General features: G+C 42.5%; 1 protein-coding gene across 1 annotated transcript in view; it reads left to right on the forward strand.

Moving 5' to 3' along the window:
- Positions 1 to 26,407, forward strand: part of RHBDF1 (rhomboid 5 homolog 1) — a 163,569-nt gene that overhangs the window by 56,192 nt on the left and 80,970 nt on the right. Inside the window, exon 2 of the mRNA XM_056533504.1 lies at positions 21,418 to 21,559. Coding sequence (XP_056389479.1) covers positions 21,443 to 21,559 — 117 coding nt within the window. The 5' untranslated portion in view covers positions 21,418 to 21,442. The remainder of the gene's footprint in view (positions 1 to 21,417; positions 21,560 to 26,407) is intronic.

A 26,407-nucleotide genomic window follows, 5' to 3' on the forward strand; every position in this document is an offset into this window, starting at 1 on the left:
GTTCTGCTGCCTGCAACATCCAGCATGACCGGTTTGGCGGCGGGTCAGTAATGGTGTGGGATGGCATTCTTTGAGGGGCTGCACACACTCCTCCATGTGCTTGCCAGAGGTAGCCTGACTGCCATTAGGGACCGAGATGAGATCCTCAGACCCCTTGTGAGACCATATGCTGGTTGGCCCTGGGTTCCTCCTTATGCAAGACAATGCTAGACCTCATGTGGCTGGAGTATGTCAGCAGTTCCTGCAAGAGGAAGGCATTGCTACTATGGACTGGCCTGCCCGTTTCACAGACCTGAATCCGATTGAGCACATCTGAGACATCATGTCTCGCTCCATCCACCACAGACTGTCCAGGAGTTGGTGGATGCTTTAGTCCAGGTCTGGGAGGACATCCCTCAGGAGACCATCCGCCACCTCATTAGGAGCATGCCCAGACGTTGTAGGGAGGTCATACGGGCACGTGGAGGCCACACACACTACTGAGCCTCATTTTGACATGTTTTAAGGACATTACATCAAAGTTGGATCAGCCTGTAGTGTGGTTTTCCACTTTGATTTTGAGTGTGACTCCATATCCAAACCTCCATGGGTTGATAAATTTGATTTCCATTGATAATTTTTGTGTGATTTTGTTGTCAGCACATTCAACTATGTAAAGACAAAAGTATTTCATATGATTAGTTCATTCATTCAGATCTAAGAGGTGTTATCTTAGTGTTCCCTTTATTTTTTTGAGCAGTGTATATAGATTGGCAATATAAAACGCTTGTCTTTAGTAAATCTGCCTCTTTATGTTTTGCTTTAAGGGACTGCTTAAGCATGGGCCCAATGAGCCTAGGGCCATAAGTTTGACTTATTTGACAATGGAACACTGTATGACAATGCTAATGCAGAGAGAAGCTGCTATAAAGCATTGGTTTGCCTCCAAGGAGCTGAATATGTATGGTCTGTGAATGGTACTTGGAAGTCCTTGGTCTATGTCATTTTTAGGCCCCGGCTTATCCAATTGCATTGTTTTGGTGAACTGGAGGCCAGAGAGGCTTATTTATCATGAGTGGAGGAGCCTGTGTGGATTCTGTGTAGTTGGTCACCTGTGGTGTTTTGGGGACCCATAGGCAAGGCTTGGGAAGTATTGATAGGAAGCAGAACGTGAGCTGACAGAGGGAATCTTTACCATAGCTGGGACTTTTAGGGTTTTGATAGACGTTAGTCTTAGGGAGCATGTAGGTCCACTGTATTACCTGAGATCATATATCTTTTTACCTGTATCACCATGGCCTGGATGGTTGACTCCTGCAGCTCATTTTTCTATGATGGGTTTGCGGAGGTCTGATGTACATGGCCTCAGATGTTCACAGTAACCTGATAGTAGTTGTAAAATACAAGTCTGCATTTACTGCTATCAAACATACTGTGGGTCTTGATCATTGTGATTAATTCAACAGTGTGTAATTGTAATTGTTCCTTATATAGTAAATGAAAATGTGTGTATAAACTTACAGTATTTCTTGTTTTACTGTTGCTGCACATTGCATGCCATTTTGTGTCTTTTATAAATGTTGAAAACATAATAAACATGAGATTACACATAATATTATTGCGGTGTTTCAAGGAAATCAAACATAACCTCAGAGCTGCCTGTCAGAATAAGTGGTCAGAAATATTAGAGATGCCTGTCAGAGTACAAGGGAAGGCATGTGTCATTGTATATGCCAGCTTTAGTGGTGAAGTGATAGTACAGAATTGTGGCCTACATTACAAGCAGGACAAATGCTCTGAGAAACAATGTTGTTGACTGCCAAGATTTGCTGGTTTACAGTATGGAGAATGTAGGTATCATACCATAGATATAACGAACAAGTCGTATTGTTACAGTAAGTTATGACTTAATACATCATGATGATCCCTATGATGGGATGACATATGCTGGCCCCTTTGCTGAACATATTCACATAGGTATTTTTTAAAAAGTGTTTGTCCAGGATTCGGAAAACAGAGCCAATTTCTTCCAAAAACCACAGGTTGTGTATGGTTCTGCAGCTTAGTTCCATAGAAGTTAATGGAGCCAAGTTGTAATACCACATACAACACCCCTACCCCTTAATTCCCTGGTTGAACTTGATGGACATATGTCTTTTTTCGACCGTACTAACTATGTAACTATGTAACTATGTAACTATGTAACTTGAGGACAGGTATGGTGCTGTTTTTAGAAGAATTTAGCTCAGTTGCCTGGATAACCCTTTAAAGGAAAACTGTCAGCTTTCTCCCCCCGCACTAACCAGCAGTACTGACTGGTAGTGCAGGGGACGCTGATCAGTTTGATGCTTACCAAGCCCGCATCCGCCGCGCCATTCGGTCGTAATCTTCTATTTTCAGGATATGCTAATGAGGTGCTAACTGGCACCGGCTGGGCTAACTGGCACTCTGGCATCAGTGCCACTGGCCACAGCGCTGCCCAGCTCATCAATATTCCTCCCCCCTCTCTGCCTCTCCCTCTTCTCCCCACTCTGTAATGAATAGGGAGAGGGGAGGAATATTGATGAACTGGGCGGTGCTGCGGCCAGTGGCACTGACGTCAGAGTGCCAGTTAGCCCGGCCGGTGCCAGTTAGCACCTCATTAGCATATACAGAAAAACGAAGATTAGGGCCTAACGGCGCGGCGGATCCAGGCACGGTAAGCATCAAACTGACCAGCATCCCCCGCACTACCAGCCAGTACTGCTGGTTAGTGCGGGAGGGAGAAAGCTGACAGTTTTCCTTTAAGCTCTGATTACATGTGGGTTGTTGTTTTCATTCATAATTGAATCCACAGCAGTCTGCTGGATCCATCACACGACAGACTTTTGTGGTGTCTAACAGACCACACTTACTTATTAAAGGAGAGATGCGGCAGAAATCTTTTCACTTCCCCTGTGCCCGGGCTGCAAAAACTTAAAAATCTAACTTTAACCCCTTAAGGACGCAGCCTTTTTCTGTTTTTGCATTTTCATTTTTTCCTTCTAAAAATCATAACGCTTTCAATTTTGCACCTAAAAATCCATATGATGGCTTATTTTTTGTGCCACCAATTCTACTTTGCTGTGACATTAGTCATTTTACCAAATAATCCACGGCGAAACGGAAAAAAAAATCATTGTGCGACAAAATTGAAGAAAAAATGTCATTTTGTACATTTTGGGGGCTTCCGTTTCTACGCAGTATATTGTTCGGTAAAAATAACACCTTATTTTTATTCTGTAGGTTCATACGGTTAAAATGATACCCTACTTATATAGGTTGGATTTTGTAGTACTTCGGAAAAAATCATAACTACGTGCAGGAAAATGTATATGTTAAAAATTCTCATCTTCTAACCCCTATAACTTTTTTATTTTTCCGCGAATGGGCCGGTATGAGGGCTCATTTTTTGCACCGTGTTCTGAAGTTTTTGTCGGTACCATTTTTGTATTGATCAGACTTTTTGATCGCTTTTTATTCATTTTTTCATGATATAAAAAGTGACCAAGAATACATTATTTTGGACTTTGGAATTTTTTTGCGCGCACGCCATTGACCGTGCAATTTAATTAATGATATATTTTAATAGTTCGGACATTGTCGTACGCGGCGATATTCATATTTTTATTTTTATTTACACAGTTTTTTTATGGGAAAAGAGGGGTGATTCAAACTTTTAATAGGGAAGGGGTTAAATTACCTTTGTTAACTTTTTTTTACACTTTTATTTTGCAGTGTTATAGCTCTCATAGGGACCTATAATACTGCACACACTGATCTCCTATGCTGATCCCTGGAAAGCCATAGCTTTGCAGGGATCAGTCAGATAGGGGCTTGATTGCTCAAGCCTGTAGCTCAGGTTTGGAGCAATCAATCCCCGATCGGATGCCGCGGAGAGAGGTAAGGAGATCTCCGCCTGCGTCCCAGCTGATCGTAACATCTCGATTATCTCGCAATGTCCCGATCAGCCCGACTGAGCTGCCGGGAGCCGTTTACTTTCGTTTTCAGACACGGCGGTCAACTTTGATTGCCGCGTCTGAAGGGTTAACAGCACGCGGCACAACGATCGGTGCCGCACACTGTTAGCCCAGGGTCCCGGCTATCGTTAGCAGCCGGGACCGACCCGGTATTTCCTTTGTAGTATACAGCCGCTAATAATCACTGGAAGGACTAAGATTTTTTTTTAAAGAAGTAATTTACAAATCTGTTTAACTTTCTGGCATCAGTTGATTTAAAAAAAAAAAAAAAAAAACAGTTTTCCACCGAAGTACCCCTTTAACTCACCTTCCTATATTCCACCGTTACTCCGGTATCGGCGTCCCGTTCCTCCGGCAATGCTTGGCTCCGTGCTACTTGGGCTTAGAATGGCACATTGCGGTCAGCTTATTGCCGGCCGCAGCGATGTCCCGCCTCAGCCAATGATAGGCTGAGCACTCTGTCATGTAAGGAGCTCGGGCCGGCTCCTTATATGACAGTGCACTCAGCCTATGTCCTGCCGAGGCAGAACATCGCTGCGGCCGGCGATACGCTGACCACAGTGTGACGTTCTGAGCCTAAGAAGCACAAAGCTGAGCAGTGACAGAGCAACGGGGGAACGTAGAAAGGTTAGTTAAAGTTTGTTTTTTTAAAGATGTTATCCACCATAAAGTGATTTTAATACATACCTGGCAGACAGTAATGTACATGCTTAGGAAGGATCTGTGCTTGTCTTGGGGCTAAATGGCTATGTCATGAGATTACCATAACACTGTGGCTAGCTTTTTTTGTGAACTGGTATTTCCTGTTTGACTTTTCTTTTTTGACTACAAATCCCACAATTCCATGTTCCTCCCTCCCACACATCAGCCACCCAACCCTTTGAAACATAAATGAGCTGCATCCATTCAAAAGACCTGTGGTTTTCAATCGGGGTGCCTACAGCTGTTGTATTAGTTGCAGATTGATCTCTCTCCCACCAAGCGATCGATCCACCCATTGAAGCAGACAGGCTCCCTGTCATCAGCTGACTTGTGAATCCGGTCTCGGCTGCATTGCAAGCTGAGAAAAATCGGAGACAACAGTCATTTTGTATGCTGTTAAAAATAAATATTGGGGTGAAAATCACATAAGAATTGTGAGAAAATCGCCACACACAGGTACAGACACGATATTATGAACTACACTAACTTCACGATATTATGAACTACAGCCCCAGTAGCATAGTCAAATAAAAAAATCCTGGAATACCCCTTTAAGTTTTTGCAGCCCGAGCACAGGGGAACTTAAAAGATTTCTATTGCATTTCTCCTTTAAGAGGTCCATCAGGTTGTGCTGAGGTATCCTTCATTCTGATAGGTAAAGAGTGCTGCATGCAGTGCTGTTTTTCCCATCAAAGATAACTGTACTTTCTTTTTACACTTTAAGCATCTGTTCACACAGGCGGATTTATTTGCTAGATAGCAGCGTGTTTTCCCGCTGTGAGTCTGAATCGGGGCAAGCTCTCCACGGTAGATTTTCAGCAGTGGAATATAAGCTGCAGAAAATGTAAAACCCATAGAAGACCACATTAAAGTCCATGGGGTCTGCAGTGAATTTTCTGCCATAAATCCGCTTTGTCGTAATGCAGACTTGTGCTGCTATCTTGCAATTAAATCCGCCCGTGAACGGGCCCTTATATTCCGTATTTACAATCACCTCTTCTTTTCCATTAAACTCTCTGCCAGAAAGGTGGTTTTAATGGCATGGAAATGACCTAACACTTCTACTTTGTCTAAAATGGGATGGTCAGCTCTTACATTGTACTTTCTAAGGTGCTTCATATGAATTGTAATTGCCCACACAATTTTTTACATTATGGTCAGATTAGATTAAGAACCTGGCCATGGCGCCCATTACTGACACTGAGTAAGGGTATGTTCACATGGTGGAATGTCCGTGCGGAATTCCGCAGGAGTATTGCGCATTAATATTCCACTGCAGCATTGATTTTAATGGGATTCTGCAGCACTGTGCACATGGTGGAAAATCCTGATTACGAAATGCCGTCTATGAGATGGCACATTTCTGAGTGGTCCTAGCGCCTGCTGGATTATTCAAATGGACGGAATATCCACACGTGTTTTCAGTGCGGACATTCTGCACATTTTACACCAGGTGAACATGACCTAAGAGTCTCTTTGTGGATTGATGGGGGAAGGGACAGCTGTCGAGTGTGAACAGGTGTGTGAACGTGCTGTTGTCTCTTGTGTAGTCACCTGTAAATGTTTGTTGTTGGTTCCTGTAAGGCCATACCGGTCCCTGATACCAGATTCGAAGCTGTGCTCATCTCCAGATGCTTTAGTGGAAATTGTACCTCTTCAAACCTGTTTGGAATATACCTGTGTTGACACTGCTGAATGCTGCTTGTTTTGCTGTATTAATATGCAATTTCTAAATAAAACCTAGGTATGAATATAGTTTTTCCAGCATTTAATTTTTTCCTATCCCTATAATTTTTTTTAAGACTATAGTATTTCTTGATGTCAGTTTTGTGTGAAAATGATTGTCCTTTAATTAAGTATATGTTGACAGTGCCTTCTGTGTCTTTGTTTCACTGGTTTCCACTTCATTACGTTTAATTTTGCGGTATACAAAAGGCTAGTTGACTATGTTTAATGTAGACATCATTTAAAACCCCTTTTTTTAATGTAAATAAATGGAAAACAGATTATGCTGCATAGCATACTGCAGGATTCATTTTTAGCATCTGCTAATGTATACTTTTTAATCAGTTTCAGAGTATAAAGTGTATAAATATATATTAAATGTAAACAAAATTGCCGTGCGAACCCAACCTTGGGCTAAATTCACACATTGTAACATGTACTCAGGTATGTTTTCTGTACGCTTGCATTTTCAGCTGTAATAGTCAAAAAAAGGAACATGATTTTTTCGCCTGTTTTTAAGCAGATTACTAATGATATTGCAAGTGTAAAATAATGTTACATCTCCAAGCAAAGAGAAAAATGAAAACTGCAGCATCTCACCAAATGATCTTCAGGCTTTATTGAAAGTGGGTTAACATACAGGTACAATTCACAGAAAACGAGCAACCTCTGTTTCACACTAACTTGTGCTTCTTCCGGCTCGAGCCGGAAGAAGCACAAGTTAGTGTGAAATGGACGTTGCTCGTCCGTTTCACACTAAGACATCCGTTGGATATAATGCTGAGCATGTACACTCAACTTCTTTGGACCACCATGGTGAGGCCTGTTCTGAGTGGAACCTGTCCTGTGAACCTGCTTAATGGTCTTGCCCACCATGCTGCAGTTTCAAGATCTTTGCAATCTTCTTATAGCCTAGGCCGTCTTTATATAGAACAACAAATGGGGCCCACTCACATTATGTAGAGCAACAAATGGGGTGTACTCACTTTTGCTGCCAAGGTTTAGACATTAATGGCTGTGTGTTGAGTTATTTTGAGGGGACCCCACATTAAATACAGGTTGTGCACTCACTGCTTTACATTGTAGCAGAGGGTCATTTTTTCAGGGTTGTCACATGAAAAGATATAAGAAAAAATATTACAAAAATGTGAGGAGTTGACTTACTTGTGTGAGATTCTGTATCATCCTATCATCATATGCATATGCAGTAATTGTAATTACCAGAACAGCCCTGTATGCTCATAAAGTGGGAGATGATTGTGAAGTGAAGAAAGGCAAAAACATATTTCTCCATAGGTCTCTAATAAAATTCTGTTTACTTTTGCCCCTGCACGTTGCTGTATATTCTCTCTATACTGTATTTGTACACAGCATGTGTGATCCTCCCTTAAAGGGATACTCCGTTGGAAAACCTTTTTTTTTGTTTTTGTTTTTTGTGCCAGTAAGTTAAACAGATTTGTAAATTACTTCTATAAAAAAATCTTAATCCTTCCAGGACTTATTAGCTTCTGAATACTACAGAGGAAATTTATTTTTGGAACACAGTGCTCTCTGCTGACATCTCTGTCCATTTTAGGAACTGTCCAGAACAGCATATGTTTGCTATGGGGATTTTCTCCTACTCTGGACAGTTCTTAAAATGGGCAGAGATGTCAGCAGAGAGCACTGTGCTCGTGATGTCAGCAGAGAGCTCTGTGTTCCAAAAAGAAAAGAATTTCCTCTGTAGTATTTAGCAGCTAATAAATACTGGAATTTTTTAATAGAAGTAATTTACAAATCTGTTTAACTTTCTGGCACCAGTTGATTTAAAAAAAAAAAAAAAAAGTTTCCCACCAGAGTACCCCTTTAATGATTACCCTGTATCTACTCTCCTCTCTTTCTCTAATAATTGTGAGCTGTGCTGCAAGGTTACCGTCCAATGTCTCACTAAACTGCTGCCACTTCTAAGGCTATGTTCACATGTGGGAATGTTAGTGTTCATTTCCTTATCCCATTCTCACAGCGGAATTTCCTCAAAATTTTCTGTCTTTAAATTTAGCGAAATGGCAGGCGGAATCCCATTGAACTCACTGGGGCTTTGATTTTTGTGTGGAAATCTGTGTTCTGAGCAAACAGAAATTTCAACGAATTTCGTGTGGAACTGCGGAAATTCCGCTGTGTGAACATAGCCTAACACTGAGAGTCCAGAGAATGTAGCTGATAGATTTATCTAATCTTTTCCTAATAAATGGTAGGTAATTTTTAATAAAAACTACCATATTTGGAAAGTTGCTTCAAATTGCACTCAAGAAATAAATCAACAAAATGAAATCTGTGCAAAGTAACAAAATGACAGTGCTTACAATGTATGTAGTCCACTTATAAAACTCCCTCTATAGAGATGACTTGATTTGCAGGAGTCTCGCAATGTGGGGTATTTAACACATGTTCATGTGACTTGGATCTCTACAGACGCCATCTCTATGAATGTCCTGGAGAGAAGCGCACATCCTTGTCATACCTCGCCGTACCATATTGTGATGACCATAGAGGTCACTGTCTAGGTTAGGATATAAAATCCTATCTAATTATAGTCTTTGAAGAATAGTTTCTCTGGGAAAGACATGAGAGAGTAAATAAAACGCATGACATAAGCGCCACAGAATGCAACTACTATGTCAACCTTTTTCTATAACCACAAGCTTCCACAACTTGTTTTCCTTTCACATGGCTGGGCTTGTGTGGTCTTCTTGCAAATGCAACATGATTTTGTGTCCTTGTCATCATTGGTTACATCATTTAGTTGTTGTAATCTCGGAGTCTTTAATGGGATTAATCCTTTCTCTGCCGGCAGTGACTGAGGAAGGATCTTTTGTAATGTATCTTGTGACTGAAGTTAAACGTTAACCATCCAATGCAAATAACATGTTCCGCATAGGGTAGAGTGTGGCATAGTTAATATAGTGCCTGTCTAATTTGGGGACAATTACAATAACTAAACTATGTAATGTATTGTAACCATAAATTGCTGTTATCTTAGTACTCCATCCTCACTCCTCCCTATACAATGACAGAGTGTATAGTTTTCTTAGTTTTACGGGCACTGTGATGTGTAATGAATGGGTGTTGTAAACCTGAATGTGAGTAAAGCTCATATAACAGTGCCTATGTTCCTCAGTGTAGCAATACTGTATACAATATGTCTAGAATGGATCTCAGGACTGTAGCTTCTGGCCAAGGCAGTGGTTAATTAAGTAGGCACTGTCACTTTAAAGGGGTACTCCTGCCCTGAGACATCTTATCCCCTATCCAGAGGAAAGGGGATAAGATGTCTCACCGCGGAGGTCCCGCCGCTGGGGACCCCCGCAATCTTGTGTTCGCCAGCCACCTGTTTGAGCATTCCGCGGTGCCAGCTCACAAACAGCCGGGTGATGCCCAGGGGGCCGGAGTATGGTGACGTCACGACTCCGCCCCCCCGTGTGACGTCACCCCCCGCTATGCAAGTCTATGGGAGGGGGCGTGACAGCCGTCACGCCCCCTCCCATAGACTTGCATAGCGGGGGATGACATCATGCGGGGGCACGCAGCTCAAACAGGTGGGTGGCGAACACAAGATTGCGGGGGTCCCCAGCGGCGGGACTCCCGCGGTGAGACATCTTATTCCCTATACTTTGGATAGGGGATAAGATGTCTCAGGGCCGGAGTACCCCTTTAAATATTTTTTGACGTATCGTAGAGACATGTCAAAGGTTCTGAGTGTTCAGACCCCCATTGATCGTGAGATAGAGCCAGGAGAAGCATGTTGCTAAGTGGTTCATTCCCATCCCATGCTTCCTGCCTATTTCCTATTGCTGCATGAGTCTGTCTCCATTGTAATTCTATGGAGATTGCAACGAGACGGGGATTGAAGAACTCCTGGCTCTATCTAACAATCGGTCAGGGTCTGAATACCCAATCACCAACCAATCAAACCTTTTTTCATGTCTCTAGGACATTTCAAAAGTTTTTATTTTTAAGTGACAGAGACACTTTAAGCTGTCTATAGGCCTATACATATGGCCATGATACAACAAACAGTGCCTTTTTTTTTTATTGGAACAATTATTGGGAATTGAAAAATAGATGCTTTTCATAATATGAATAATTAATAAAAAAGAAAAATTATCCATATTTTGTATCTTAACATTTTGTGCAATTGCATTGCCTTGCATATCTTTCTTGGATGCAATAAGTGTCTCAAAAAGAGATCCTCTAGTTTTTCTTATTGGGAACTTCTCGCTTTATTATCAATTCAACCATACAGATCACAGGAATTAAGTTAGGTACAGTGCTCACGTCCAGCAGGAATGCATGGGAATGGAGTTCCTACATTTTTTCCACAACAGCAACACCTTTCCCATTAGCAGGAGTCCTGCAGAACCAGCCCTTGAGTGGAAATCTTGGTACCCACACTTTTTTCCCAAGACTTGATCTTTGGTTAGGTTACTGTGTCATTTATAAAGTTGTCCTTATTTGCACAATCAGTGTTCAGGCAAACCGTTTCGTCCCGTATTGGGATCTTTGTCAACAGCCGTTGGCTGTCTGGGCATGCTGGGAGTTGTAGTTTGGAACATCTGGTGGGCCACAGTTTGGAAACCACTGAACTAGAATTACCCCTTTAAAGAGAACCCTTTTGACATATGGACCTAAATCCCATGCAGATGTTGTCCTGCTCAGTAAACTCAGGATCTCAACCTTCAGTCTTTAAAGGAAATAATACATTGTATGTAAAAGAGCAACTTTATAATAAAATCACCATAAAGTACACATACTGTATATTCTCGAGTATAAGCCGACCCGAATATAAGCCGAGGCCCCAAATTTCACCCCAAAAACCCAGGAAAAGTTATTGACTCGACTATAAGCCTAGGGTGGGAAATGTCATCATCCAGACCCCAGTCATTAACACCCCCGTCATCATCCAGACCCCCATCTTCATCCCCCTGTCATCATCCCCCTCGTCATCATCATCCCCCCCTTCAATCAGTGGTCTTCAACCTGCGGACCTCCAGATGTTGCAAAACTACAACTCCCAGCATGCCCGGACAGCCATCGGCAGGCAGAGAGTTCACTCGAGTATAATCCGAGGGGGGCGTTTTCTGCACGAAAAATCGCGCTGAAAAACTCGGCTTATACTCGAGAATATACGGTAGTCATTACGTATGGAGACCCCCTCCCCCCAGATGACGTGTCCCTTATAAAATAAAGCATAGTATCATTGTCATCTCAGTTTACGTTAGTTTTTTTTGTCACATCTGTTTGCTTTCATTGAACTTTTATTGGTTTTCACCCTGACTAAACCCAACGCCTGCAGCATATTCTTTCAGTGTTCCCTGACTAGTAAACAAACACTTGTTTGATGTGTAAAGCGATGCCAGACCAAAAAAAAGTGATGGCATTGCAGAGACATTTGTAGGAAGTGGAGAGTAAATATAGTGCACTGGATTGTGATGCCCTGACATAATGTTGTCCTAAGCTTCCTCATGGACTGTTATAGTTCATGTCCACGACGGAGGACTCTTTACCAGTTATTATGCTGCTAACATTTCACACGTTAACCCTCTGTTATGTCAGCTTTTTGTATATTCACTGTAATAGTCATTACTGTTATCACATTAATAATGAAAATACAAGAATATTTGTAATTAATAGTCATTACTATTTCCATATGATTTATTATGGATAATATGATAATAAGCTTTTTGCATATTCACCTGTATGAACCCCATCAAAATGATGAATGAGAAAAAAAGGAATCAAAACAAAATGCATTCTGCTTGTATCAAAGTGTGTACAAACTTAGTGAGACCCTTGGAAACAGACATCTTAAAGGCTCCGTACATCTTTGCAACCATTTTTTATTGTTTCAATCAATTTAATCATAGAAATTGGGTAATATCTGCACACAGTTTTTATTAACTGGGTGCTGTCACTTTAAAAAACTTTTGACATATCACAGCGACATGTAAAAAGTTTTGATCGATCAGGTCCTCAGTGCTGAGTGCAGAGTGCTCAGTGCAGCTCATTCTTCGAATCAATGGGGGTCTAAGCACCGAGACCCCAACTGATCAAAACTTTTGACATGTTAAAGTGTACCTGTCATCAACAAAAACTACAATTATATGTATATTTGTAATATACGTTGGTTAAAAAATGTGTATATTTATGGGTGAAAAAGTGCTGTCCCTGCAGCTATTGCCTGTGAGTCCAAATACAGGAAGTGAGGATAGGACAAGCAGGGCTCTGTGCAAGCTTCTGGCTTGTCAATCATCCTGATGTGTGAGCCCGTAGCATGTCACAGAGCCTCACTGCACAGAACCCTGCTTGTCCGCAGTGTACAGAGCCCTGCTTGTCCTCAGTGTACAGAGCCCTGCTTGTCCTCAGTGTACAGACACCTGCTTGTCCTCAGTGTACAGAGCCCTGCTTGTCCTCAGTGTACAGAGCCCTGCTTGTCCTCAGGGTACAGAGCCCTGCTTGTCCTCAGTGCACAGAGCCCTGCTTGTCCTCAGTGCACAGAGCCCTGCTTGTCCTCAGTGTACAGAGCAGTGCTTGTCCTCAGTGTACAGAGCCCTGCTTGTCCTCAGTGCACAGAGCCCTGCTTGTCCTCAGTGTACAGAGCCCTGCTTGTCCTCAGTGTACAGAGCCCTGCTTGTCCTCAGTGTACAGAGCCCTGCTTGTCCTCAGTGTACAGAGTCCTGCTTGTCCACAGTGTACAGAGCCCTGCTTGTCCTCAGTGTACAGAGCCCTGCTTGTCCTCAGTGTACAGAGCCCTGCTTGTCCTCAGTGTACAGAGCCCTGCTTGTCCTCAGTGTACAGAGCCCTGCTTGTCCTCAGTGTACAGAGCCCTGCTTGTCCTCGGTGTACAGAGTCCTGCTTGTCCACAGTGTACAGAGCCCTGCTTGTCCTCAGTGTACAGAGCCCTGGTTGTCCTCAGTGTACAGAGCCCTGCTTGTCCTCAGTTTACAGAGCCCTGCTTGTCCTCGGTGTACAGAGTCCTGCTTGTCACAGTGTACAGAGCCCTGCTTGTCCGCAGTGTACAGACCCTGCTTTTCCTCAGTGTACAGAGCCCTTCTTGTCCTCAGTGTACAGAGCCCTGCTTGTCCTCAGTGTACAGACACCTGCTTGTCCTCAGTGTACAGAGCCCTGCTTGTCCTCAGTGTACAGAGCCCTGCTTGTCCTCAGTGTACAGAGCCCTGCTTTTCCTCAGTGTACAGAGCCCCGCTTGTCCTCAGTATACAGAGCCCTGTTTGTCCGCAGTGTACAGAGCCCTGCTTGTCCTCAGTGTACAGAGCCTTGCTTGTCCACAGGGTACAGAGCCCTGCTTGTCCTCAGTGTACAGAGCCCTGCTTGTCCTCAGTGTACAGAGCCCTGCTTGTCCTCACTGCAGAGCCCTGCTTGTCCTCACTGCACAGAGCCCTGTTTGTCCTCAGGGTACAGAGCCCTGCTTGCCCTCAGTGCACAGAGCCCTGCTTGTCCTCAGTGCACAGAGCCCTGCTTGTCCTCAGTGTACAGAGCCCTGCTTGTCCTCAGTGTACAGAGCCCTGCTTGTCCTCAGTGCACAGAGCCCTGCTTGTCCTCAGTGTACAGAGCCCTGCTTGTCCTCAGTGCTCAGAGCCCTGCTTGTCCTCAGTGTACAGAGCCCTGCTTGTCCTCAGTGTACAGAGCCCTGCTTGTCCTCACTAAAGAGCCCTGCTTGTCCTCAGTGCACAGAGCCCTGATTGTCCTCAGTGTACAGAGCCCTGCTTGTCCTCAGTGTACAGAGCCCTGCTTGTTCTCAGTGCACAGAGCCCTGCTTGTCCTCAGTGTACAGAGCCCTGCTTGTCCTCAGTGTACAGAGCCCTGCTTGTCCTCAGTGTACAGAGCCCTGCTTGTCCTCAGTGTACAGAGCCCTGCTTGTCCTCAGTGTACAGAGCCCTGCTTGTCCTCAGTGCACAGAGCCCTGCTTGTCCTCAGTGTACAGAGCCCTGCTTGTCCTCAGTGTACAGAGCCCTGCTTGTCCTCACCGAAGAGCCCTGCTTGTCCTCACTGCACAGAGCCCTGCTTGTCTTCACTGCACAGAGCCCTGCTTGTCCACTCTCACTTCCTGTATTTTGACTCCTCATAGAGACACACATGCAATAGCTGCAGGGACAAAAATATACATATTTTTTTAACCAATGCATATTACAAATATACATATAATTGTGACATCCGCACTCCAGCCAGACACGCTGGCTGTGAGCGCTCTGTCATGTCCCCGCTGCCGGCGGTGCTGGGATTCGCATCGCAGGAAGCACCCGCATGCGAATCCCATCCCGTCAATCACCAGTGCGCTTGCCCCCACCTCCTAGGGTGCACGCGTGCCGGAGCTCTCATTCTTAAAGGGCCAGTGCTCATTTAATCAAAGTGTCTAGACCTGTCTCCTGTCCTTTAATATCAGCTCCTCCCTTGTTTCCCTGCCGGATCCCTGCAATTGTGAAAGTTCTGTGTCTCAGTTACTGTGTACCTGTTCCTTGCTACCTTCCTACCCTGTACCTGTGTTCCTGACCTGACCTACTGCCATCTTGCCACGTCCTGCCAGTCTCCTTCTGTGCCAGGCCACCTCCCAGCTACCTGAGTGAACGAGTCGTGCCAGGTGTAGCGACCTGGGTGCCACCTGCCGCAGCAAGACCATCCCGCTTTGTGGCGGGCTCTGGTGAAAACCAGCGGCACCTTAGACTCCGCTCCCTGGCACGGCTCACGTCATCATCCACACAGGCCCAGAGGATCCACCACCTGCCGTGACCATAACAATAGTGGTATTATCTACGTTATATAAAACATTTTGTTGATGACAGGAACTTTTTATATATACCCAGCCATTTTGTGTGTATAGCTTGTGTGCAGATGTATGTGTCTCCATAGTCACAGACTACATATAAGCCCTATGTAGTCTGATCTGTCTCTTCTAACTTTTCAAATGTATGGTAGCATGAAGTAGCAGGAAATATTAGAGAAAATGACTACAGACTGTAACCACAGAGACACATCTATAATTTAGCGTTATGTTTTATATGTGCATGGAGAGGCCACATACGTGTCTGTTTTAAAAAAATTTCCTCCAATCTACTGTAACATTTACATTTTTCTATTTATGCTCCAACTATACTGTAATGGGTGGATATCTTTCCTACAGTAGTTTGAAAACATTGTAAACAGTAGGAAAGTAAACCAGGCACCGCTCTGCAAACACGTAAGGCCCGAAGGATGGCTCCTATTGGCTGCTGGGTATAAATTGGCTGCTAGCTGTATCCTAGGGTGCTGACTTCCAAGTATAAAGGAGTTCAAATAGGTATCATATATCATATCATAAAGAAACATGAAGTCGCACTCACCCGGACAAGTCGTCAGTGTGATGAAAACTTTATTCCAACAGAAATGCTGCAGATTACTGGAAATACAGATCCATGGCGGGGAGTGAGAGTCGGTGAGGCTCTCAGACGCGGGGCATACCACTGATAGGCCTATCAATGGTATGCCCCGCGTCTGAGAGCCTCACCGGCTCTCACTCCCCGCCATGGATCTGTATTTCCTGTAATCTGCAGCATATCTGTTGGAATAAAGTTTTCATCACACTGAAGACTTGTCCGGGTGAGTGCGACTTCATGTTTCTTTGTTATATGATAGTTTTAAAACATTACTATCACCATATTTTGCTTACTTTTTTTAATAAAAAAGTTATACAGTGCACATCATCTCCCCCCATCCATTACTATGACATAAATACCGTATTTTCCGTCCTATAGGACGCACCGGCGTATAAGACGCACCCAAGTTTTAGGGTCAAAATCTAAAAAAATAAAGATTTTGAACCCAATAGTGGTCTTCAACCTGCGGACCTCCAGATGTTGCAAAACTACAACTCCCAGCATGCCCGGACAGCCGTTGGCTGTCCGGGCATGCTGGGAGTTGTAGTTTTGCAACATCTGGAGGTCCGCAGATTGAAGACCACTGCATAGGAGGTAATACTCACGTGTCCCCGCCGCTCCGGACCCGTCACCGCTGCCCTGGATGTCGCTCCATCGCTGTCGCCGTGTCCCCGCCTCTCCGGAACGTCTCTGCTGCCGGCCGGGTATCCTCGCTCTCCGTCGCCGCCATCACGTCGTTACGCACGCCGACGCACGTACGCGACGACGTGATGACGAGGAAGGAGAGCGCCCGCCATACAGGGGATCCCTGAACGGAGAAGACACCGAGGAGGCAGGTAAGGTCCCCCCCCCCCCGGTGTCCTGTAAGCACTAACCCGGCTATTCAGTCGGGCTGTTCGGGACCGCCGCGGTGAAATCGCGGCGGTCCCGAACAGCCCGACTGAACAGCCAGGTTAGTGTCACTGTGCCTTCAGATGTGGCGGTCATCTTTGATCGCCGCATCTGAAGGGTTAATACAGGGCATCACCGCGATCGGTGATGTCCTGTATTAGCCGCCGGTCCCGGCCGTTGATGGCCGCAGGGACCGCCGCGATAGGGGTGTATTCGCCGTATAAGACGCACCGACTTTTCCCCCCCAGTTTTGGGGAAGAAAAAGTGTGTCTTATACGGCGAAAAATACGGTATAGAGAACCTTACCGACTACATGCTGGTAGCTAATTCTGTGTACATTTGCAATTCCCCTCATCATATTATGTCTCTTTTTTAAGGCTTTTTTCTGTCTCTTCTAACTTGTTGCCTTGACCTCTCAACAACCCAATCTCCACCTCCACTTCCACAGTTTTGTTCCTCTCACCTCTTCCTTTCTCTGCTTCTACACCTCTTGGGATCCCCCTGATCCAAGTCCCCCTCCTGCCCTCACAAGGGTTGTTTTTTTTGTGGTTCTGGTTGTTGCTTCTATTTTTTGTATAAAATGTGTCAATGTCATTATATTATATCCCGCTGTGACTTTATTTGCTCAATAAAATAATGTAGAAAAAGCGCGTATGAGCGACTTTTGAAAGGCATTTTTCTATCCAAAGAAATAATGGTAGTTGTTGGGAAGTGCATTGTAACAGTTTAAGGATTAGGAGTGCATGCTCGGAAGGTGTGTAAATAACCTACATACCCCTAACATTCATTGGGAGAGCTGAACTGTTTCAACAATTCATGTTTGGCAACAAGATCAACCAGTTTTAAGGAAGATTAAGGAGAAGTTGTCTGGGTCATGTACCAGCTTGTATACAATGTGTCCATTGTGAGGCATAAAGGTGGAATCGTCTTCTGTGTTATATTACAGGACCAGGTAGATTTTGAAGAATTTCCTCTCAAATGATCTATTGTTTCCTAATGCAATTGCTTCGAGTAAAACAATTACTCCTGCTCTTTGCTGGAATGAGATGGGTCATGTTCTCGCCTGCTACAGGTGTACATCTAATTCCTCCTCAGGAAATACTACCCTGTGTATATGTATTGTGTTTAACAATTTCTTAAGTGTAAAGTACAGGATGTCATCCTCAGAACATCTTTTTGTACATTATTAAGATAAAGGGAATTAAAGGGGTACTTTGCTGCTCAGCGTTTGGAACATACTGTTTCGATTGCTGGAGCTGGCGCCGGGAGTCCGTGACGTCATAGCCCTGCCCCCTCATGATGTCACGCCCCACCCCGTCAATGCAAGTCTATGGGAGGGGGCGTGATGGCTGCCACGCCCCCTCCCATAGACTTGCATTAAGGAGGCATGATGTCACCAGCTCCCGGCGCCGGCTCCAGCGTTCGGAACAGTTTGTTCCGAACGCTGAGCAGTGTAGTACTCCTTTAACTCCTTAAGGACGCAGGGCGTACCTGTACGCCCTGAGTCTGCTACCTTTCTATAACACAGGGCCACAACGGCCGGGACCCGTTGCAAATAGTGCGCAGCATTGATCATGGTGCCGGGCGCTATTAACCCTTTAGACACAGCGTTCAAAGTTGATCGCCGTGTCTAAAATGAAACTAAACTGCTGCCGGTTAGCTCAGGGGCTGTTCGGGATTGCCTCAGCAAAATCGGGGCATGAAATCCAGGCATGAGCAGTCAAGCGGCAGAATCATTGATCTATGTTATCCTATGGGATAACAAAGATCAATGTAAAAGATCAGTGTGTGCAGTGTTATAGCCCCCTATGTGGGCTGTAACATTGCAAAAAAAAAAAAAAGTGAAAAAAAAAAAGTTAATAAAGATCATTTAACCCCTCTCCTAATAAAAGTTTGAATCACCCCCCTTTTCCCATAATAAAAAAAAAACTGTGTAAATTAAAATAAACATATGTGGTATTGGATGTGGAAATGTCCTAATTATAAAAATATTTAGTTAATTAAACCACACGGTCAATGACGTATTTGGAAAAAAAAATCCAAAGTCCAAAAAAGCGTATTTTTGGTCACTTTTTATATCATTAAAAAATTTATAAACAGCGATCAAAAAATCTGATCAATGCAAAAAATGTGCCCTCATACCGCCTTGTATATGGAAAAATAAAAAAAGTTATAGGGGTCAGAAGAGGACATTTTTAAACGTATACATTTTCCTGCATGTAGTTATGATTTTTTGCAGAAGTACGACAAAATCAAACCTATATAAGTAGGGTATCATTTTAACCGTATGGACCTACAGAATAAAGGGAAGGTGTAATTTTTACTGAAAAATGTTCTGCGTAGAAATGGAAGCCCCCAAAATTACAAAATGGCGTTTTTTCTTTAATTTTGTCAGACATTGATTTTTTTTTTCGTTTCGCTGTCGATTTTTGGGTAAAATGACTGATGTCATTACAAAGTAGAATTGGTGGTGCAAAAAATAAGCCAAAACCTGTGTAAAGGAAGAGTGGTGCAGTTGCCCATAGCAACCAATCAGATTTCTTCTTTCTTTTTCAAAAAAGGCCAGTGAAACATGAAAAAAGCTATCTGATTGGTTGCAATGGGCAATTGCTCCAGTCTTCCTCTACACAGATTTTGATAAATCTCTCTGTATGTCTTTTAGTATAAGAATGAATAAACTGATATTTTTTGTTTTTGTTGTTAAGACTCGTTTAACATCAGCATTCGAGTTTGTGTTGCACATTCTGCTATATTAGATGGGGAAAAGAGTACAGCATTTATCTCTAGTCTTCCCGACAGACACAACAGACCCCATCATAGGGGTCAATACGGTGCATCGGGTGTTGCTGGTGACCATCATATGATAGATATTTCACAACTTCAATTCCATTGTTTTTCTTTAATAGCAAAACTGAAAAATGGAATTCACATTTTTGGCCACATGTTTAACATCCTAAATTAAACTTTTGAAAAGTTCTTACCTTTTTACCAAAATTTTGTTGCCTATATAGCACATTCTCCTACCTTCTTAGTACTGGTCCTGTTGACTTATTTTAACTTCATCATGCACAAAAACATGACCGTTTCACTTAAGACAAAGCCCAAAAAAAGACAAAGTAAGACAAAGCCAAAAAGTTTGAGAGCAGGGTTCAATATGTGTTTTCTGTAACATTTTATAATAAGAGAGGCAAGTACTGTATGACTAAAAGAAGCCACATAACTGCACCTGAGACTGGTTATAATGATTCTTCGTTTCTTTATTGCTTCAATAGTAATGTACACTAAGCAATTGTAGAAGACTCCAAATTACAGGAAAATTAAGGGTTTTATATTGCTTTGATGTGAATAGTATTTCCTGTTCCTTCTAAGAAAAATATCCCTGCATGTAAATTCAGACCTCAGGCTGACCAGCAACTTATTAACATTTCTGTCATGACCAACTGGGTGAATGGACAGGGAGAGTGAGCCCTAAACTGTCCCTAGAAAACTCCCTGCCTTCTTGCCCATCTGCCCTAAACAGCAGATGGACAACCACGTTGCCGGTGCCGACCTGAGCTAAAGTGCAGTGGGCGTAAAAACAAATAATAATATACATAGTCGGTCACAGGCCAGAAACATAACGGGAAAACCACCAAACAAGCAGATATACCAGACAGAACATAAACAGGCAAATAGGGCAAGATGTAGTGTACTAACATACAGTTCAGAAACCGGAACCCAGATAAACAGCAGACCTGAATAAATGAACTAGACAAGGTATAGAATGAGAAAACAGCAGAAACCAGGAAATGCAGGGGATGAGCAGAAGAACTGAATGCTAAACACCAAACTAATCAGGAACGTAGGACACTGTTCACACTGGACTCAGATAGCTAACAAACAGATTAAGTTCAGAGGACACATATCAGTGAGTAAGCACAGAGGACACTATAGACCAATGGTAAAGCACAGAGGAAACACTAGATCAGTGAGCATGAACTCCATGATCAGTGCATGTACTATAAACTCTAAAGATCAGCAAACAACTCTGGAAACATACAAACTAGAATCCCCACTCCAAACTTGGAGGGACAAAAATACTAACTCCAGATAGACTTCTAGCCAGCGTGCACAATCCACCATGTGATCAGAATACTGCCCTAGAAGGAAACAGAAATATAAAACACGGAACACTAGACTGAGAAACGGATGAGTCTGAACAAACTCCACAAAATAAAACTCCACCAGGGACTCAGGAGGGACTCAGGTCAGGATACTCACAGTTTGAACACAGACTAAGATACAAGGCAAAAGCAGAACGAACATACAATAATCCTAAAAACCGACAAATGTAACACAGACTAAAATCTATAATAAACAGGACTATTAACCATGGTTAAAACTCAGAAATATTACAAGATAACTACAAAGTGCATGATAAAGCAGAAATGGTCAGAATAGCACAAATCACCAGCAACCAGAATGCAGCAGAGCTTGGGTATAAGTAGCCACACCCAAGTTGCAATTGGCTCAGAGCATAAACTATTCCCCAGCCAGGGAGAATAGCAAACTGCTCAGACAAAAGCTGAACTGAACTGTCTTGGGGTCTGAACAGACCCCAAGACAGAAAGACACAAAAACAGACATTATACCTTCCTTCTGATTATTATTATTATTAAATTACCAGGAAAGTTATCAGTATTACCAATACTAAGATTTCTTTTTTCTCTTGATAACAGGTGTAACAAGTGTAAGAGAACAAAGATGACTGAAGTGCGTCGGGACAGTACAAGCAGTTTACAAAGAAAGAAGCCACCATGGTTAAAATTAGAAATACCATCTGTAATTACTACGACAAGCGAGGAGCCGGCCTTTGTTCAGGTATGATGTCATATGGATTTTTAGCTACAGAAAGCAGCTACTACTGTGTAAAGGTGATTGCACTTGCATGTAGGTCATGGTGACTATATTTTCGCTTGCTGAGTTTTTATTTATGTTTGTTAGGGAATTATGCTCTAAAGTAGATTTGCATCACCCCTAGATTTGTGTCTGAAACCCTTATGGTAATTTATGATGTTTTGTTTCCCATTTGCCGGTGCCATAAACAATGGGTCCCCCTATTCTGGTAGGGGTCCACAAGTTCCTTTTGTTCAGCAAGAAATTAATCAATAAGTCTCAGACTGTGCTTATGGTCTAGTGACATGAAATGCTTACAGTTCTACTGTTTTGTGCTCCCAAAGAGCAGTGCAGTATAGGACATTGATGGTCACTGATGTTTTGTACAAGCCATATGTTACGTAGTTGTAAATGTGAAGTAAAGAATCAACATGCAGTTGTTACTACACATTTCTCAGTACTGAAAATATTTGATCGGTTCTCAAGGTCTATTAGTCTGTGTTGGTGGATACTTGATTAGGATAGATCTGTGGAATTAGATTAGTAAATGAAGTTGCTAAAATGTTCAGTAATATAAAATTTGTTAGATAAAATGAATGGATTTATATATAAATAAAGATACAATTGCAGATAAAATAAATAACAAAATATATTATAATGAATGGAATTGATAGAGTGTGAACTAAAGAGGTATAATAACTGAATTGATGGATATAGTTGAGAGTGGGATAATGATAAAAGAAGACCAGTCAGCGATGGTGGACTGTGATGAGTTGACTTTATAATGATTATTATACTCGGTATCAATATATTATGATTTGGTGATATTATTAATGGAATGAAATGATATAATAGATGTGTATGATTTGATGGTATTCTGAGAGTGGATGTGTGGAGTCCAAGGAAAAAGAGGGCGAAAGTTAGAGAAGGAAAATGGGGGTATACAGGGAAGAGAGTGAACAAAGAGGTAGAAGAATGCTCAGTTGTTACAAAAACTTACAATTTATTAGTTACAAAAAAATTTTTTTTGTAACTAATAAATTGTAAGTTTTATGTCATTGGTTTAAAGGGGTATTCCCATCTTGACATTAATGGCATATCCACAGGAGTTTGTGTAACTCCCATTGACTTTAGGGAAAACTCCCCCAAAAAGCCTTTATACAGTTGCATCAAACAGTAAATAAAATACTTATAACTGCTGGAATGCAAAGAGGAAACATTGCAACAATTTGTTTTGTTTTCAAGGCCAATATTTTGAAGGATATGAAAACAACCACCTCTAAAGCGCTATCACACATATATCCCGGGAGAACTCTCTAAACATATTTATTTAGGTTCTCAGTTAGGCTGAATTCACATTACGTTTAGTCACTACAGCTGCCGGAAATTTCAAAACGGGAGCTCCCATATTCCAGCAGGACCGGCACCGAAACCCATTCACTTTAATGAGCCGACCGGAGTCAGATAGTGACTCCGGCCGGCTCATTTTTGCCCCGTATTCGGTTTTGTGACCGGATTTAAAACTGTTATATAATATGGTTTTAGGTCCGGTCACAAAATTGGATACAGGGACAAAATGAGCCGACCGGAGTCACTATCTGAATGAGTGAATGGGTTTTGGCGCTGGTCCGGCTGGGATCTGGGAGCTACCGGTTTTGAAATCTCCTAGCTGTAGTGGCTAAACGTAATGTGAATGCAGCCTTCATGTAGTATACCTTAGAAATAGCATGGAGGACAGGTGCTATATGTTTGACCGACATCTCTGATATCTACATCGTCATCCATTATCATCTGCAAATCAATATCAACCAAGCCTTGATTGGAGGGGTTGCTGAGGAGACCACAGGACACTTGCCTGCTGAAGAAATACCCAGCAGACTCTTAGAAAATGAATTTCAATGCTGAACAGGGTTTTTTTTTTGTGTGTTGCAAAGTATGTTGTACTACTGAAGGCACACATGGATATGTTCAGATAGTGATGGCAGTGGTAAATGAAATTTATACAAGTCAGGTGGGGGCAAGTGAGTCGAAACCTTTTAAGTCTTCCCTTCAAAGGCTATGAACACCCTTGCTCTAAATGTTTCCCACTGATCGTTTGCTTTCTAAATGAAAGTCAGGTAACTTTTAATAGCCTTTTTGTAGCAAAAACTGTATATATCCATCACATAGCTGGTTGTTCTGCTGCTTCTAACATAGATTGATCAGCAAACTGTTCCTAACTCTTTCTACTCCCTCGGCTGTCCTTGCTGTGTTAGAAATAGTAGCTGGAAGGGAAAAGGGGTTGTACACACTAAATGACAGTGTGGAAAGAGGGGAAATCATCCAAGTTCTCATTACACGGGTTGTATATATGGAGAAAAGTGTAGGAAGAGGAAGGGTTACTTATACTCAAAGAAATCCAACAGTAGCAGAGAGGATCAAACCATTGGAGGGATGTAACCTGTTGATAATGATGATGACAGTTTGCAATACTTAAGTGGAGATTGTATAGGGGAATACATTCAGGATGCAGCTCTGTGTACATACAGTAGTAGGAACACTAGTATTGTCACTAGAGACAGCTACCCAGAACTTAGCTAAAAGGGTAGTCTTGATCTACCGTTTAGGGTCAGCATGGACCCTCAGGATGGGGCAGGCTGGTTCAGATCGCATGGACAGGCTTACTTTTACACATGTGTGCCCGTCTTGGTCTGTTAGTTTGCATGAAGTGAGACACCTAGTGGCCAAGACTTTCAGCTTTCTGTCTAAGGGTATATGAAGTGATTTATAAAAGTCATATAGGCTTTCACATGGAGGGAAGTTGTTTAAATGACAGTGGCCATTTAGAAATGTAATTGCTTTTATAAGCAATTCTTTAGTTATACCCTATTACATTACATTTCTTTCCCAGGATGTATGTGTTGATGCCGGCTGCTGTCTAACTGATTGAGATCATTATTTGCCTTTTTAAAATCTAAACCTGGTTTTCTTGTTCAGCTGTGTGCTCAGGGTGACTTCACTTGCCAGCGATAATAATAAGTTTAAGGAGCATTGCTTAGATTGTATCAGAACACACAGGGAGAAGGCTGGGCAGAGTTTAGACAAGTGCAGGTCCATTTTGATGCTTGCCCACATCTAAACAATACATTCCACCAGAAGGTTGTTTTTATTATTTTTATTTTATTTTTTAAATATCAGCTTACCTTATCACTATGTTGATGCCATGCATGTAATGCATCCGTAAAATTTTCAGACACTTTCAAATTTTTCACAGTTTGTTATGTTGTGCTCTCCCATTTCTCTTGATCTCCTCTGACATGTTTCTACATCTTGATTAGAGTCACTTGTGATCAGTTAAGTTATTGGACATGATTTGGAAAGACACAGCCGTGCTCCACCGATCCTGCGTGCAGAAAGGAGAAACTTTCAGAAGGTCAACCATGAGATCAACACTTCACCAATCTGGGCTTTATGGCAGAGTGGCCAGAAAGAAGCTTTTCCACAGTAAAAAAAAATAACATGAAAGCCAAACTGAAATTTGCAAAAAAAAAAAAATAATATATATATATATATATATATATATATATATATATATATATATAAAATCTTAAGGACTGTAAGAAGCAGGATTCTCTTGTCTGATGAAACCAAGATTGATTGTTTTGGACCTAAAAAGTGTCAGGTCTGGAGGAAACTAGGCACTGCTCATCACATGCCCAATACCATCCCCACAGTGAAGCATGGTGGTGGCAACATCATGCTCTGGGGGTGTTTTTCAGTGGCTGGGGCAGGAAGACTTGTCAAGTTTGAAGAAAAACTGAATGGAGTAAAGCACAGAGATATTCTTGATGAAAACCTTATCAAGAGTGATCTGGACCTCAGACTATGATGTACAATCCTTGTGGCATCATACCCAAGAAGACTGTAAAGGAGGCTGTAATGACTAAGTAAAGGATCTGGATACTTATATCAATGCAATATTTTAGTTGTTCCTTTTCAATCAAATAGCAAAGATCTGGAATATTTTGATTTCACTTTGTCATTATGGGGTTTAATGAATAGAAAAATTGTCCCCCATACTGCCAACAGTAAAAAAAATAAATAGATACATACCTTCCTCCGCTCCCCCGATGCCTCCGGTAACCCACTCCGGTCTCCGCCGCGATCCTCATCCTGGTTGCCGGTGGTCGGCGAGTCATACTGCACTCAGCCAATCACCAGCCGCAGTGAAGTCCCGACTCGGCCGGCGATAGGGTGAGCGGCAGTGTGAGGTTTTCGGCCCCGGCACCTGACTTGATTTTTTTATTTTATTTTATGTTAGGACAAGGTTGCAACATAACAAAATATGAAAAAAGGAAAGGGTCTGAAAACTTTCCGAATGCACTTTACATACATACAGATTACTCATTGCCTATTCATGTGTGCTTTACTATATATAGTGGAAATACAGGAAGTGCATAATTTCCTAAGATAGTTTTTGTTTTATAAAAAGGAATTCCATAATAAATCTATACCTATAGAGAGAGATATGTTTGTGACCTTGGTTTCCAACTATGCATTGAGAACACTCGCACTCTCACTGCCCGGCTCTGAACAACTTATGTGAATACATGGCCATCAGTCTCGGGGGTTTCAGCTGCAGGTCCCAGTTTACAAAAAACGGGCCTTAACAGCCTGAAGTATAATAATGCCAACACTGCCACCTACTCCCCCTGAACATATATGTTTGTATTAATAAGCAAAGAATATTCTTTTTTATATTATTTAGCTGTTTTCAAATTTACCAAGACTTTGGGGTCGATTGAAAGGATAATATAGCGTATACTAGCTTAGCGTTATTAGTGAATCTTATAG

The sequence above is a fragment of the Hyla sarda genome, chromosome 8 (genome assembly GCF_029499605.1).
Source record: "Hyla sarda isolate aHylSar1 chromosome 8, aHylSar1.hap1, whole genome shotgun sequence".
Classification (NCBI taxonomy): domain Eukaryota; kingdom Metazoa; phylum Chordata; class Amphibia; order Anura; family Hylidae; genus Hyla; species Hyla sarda.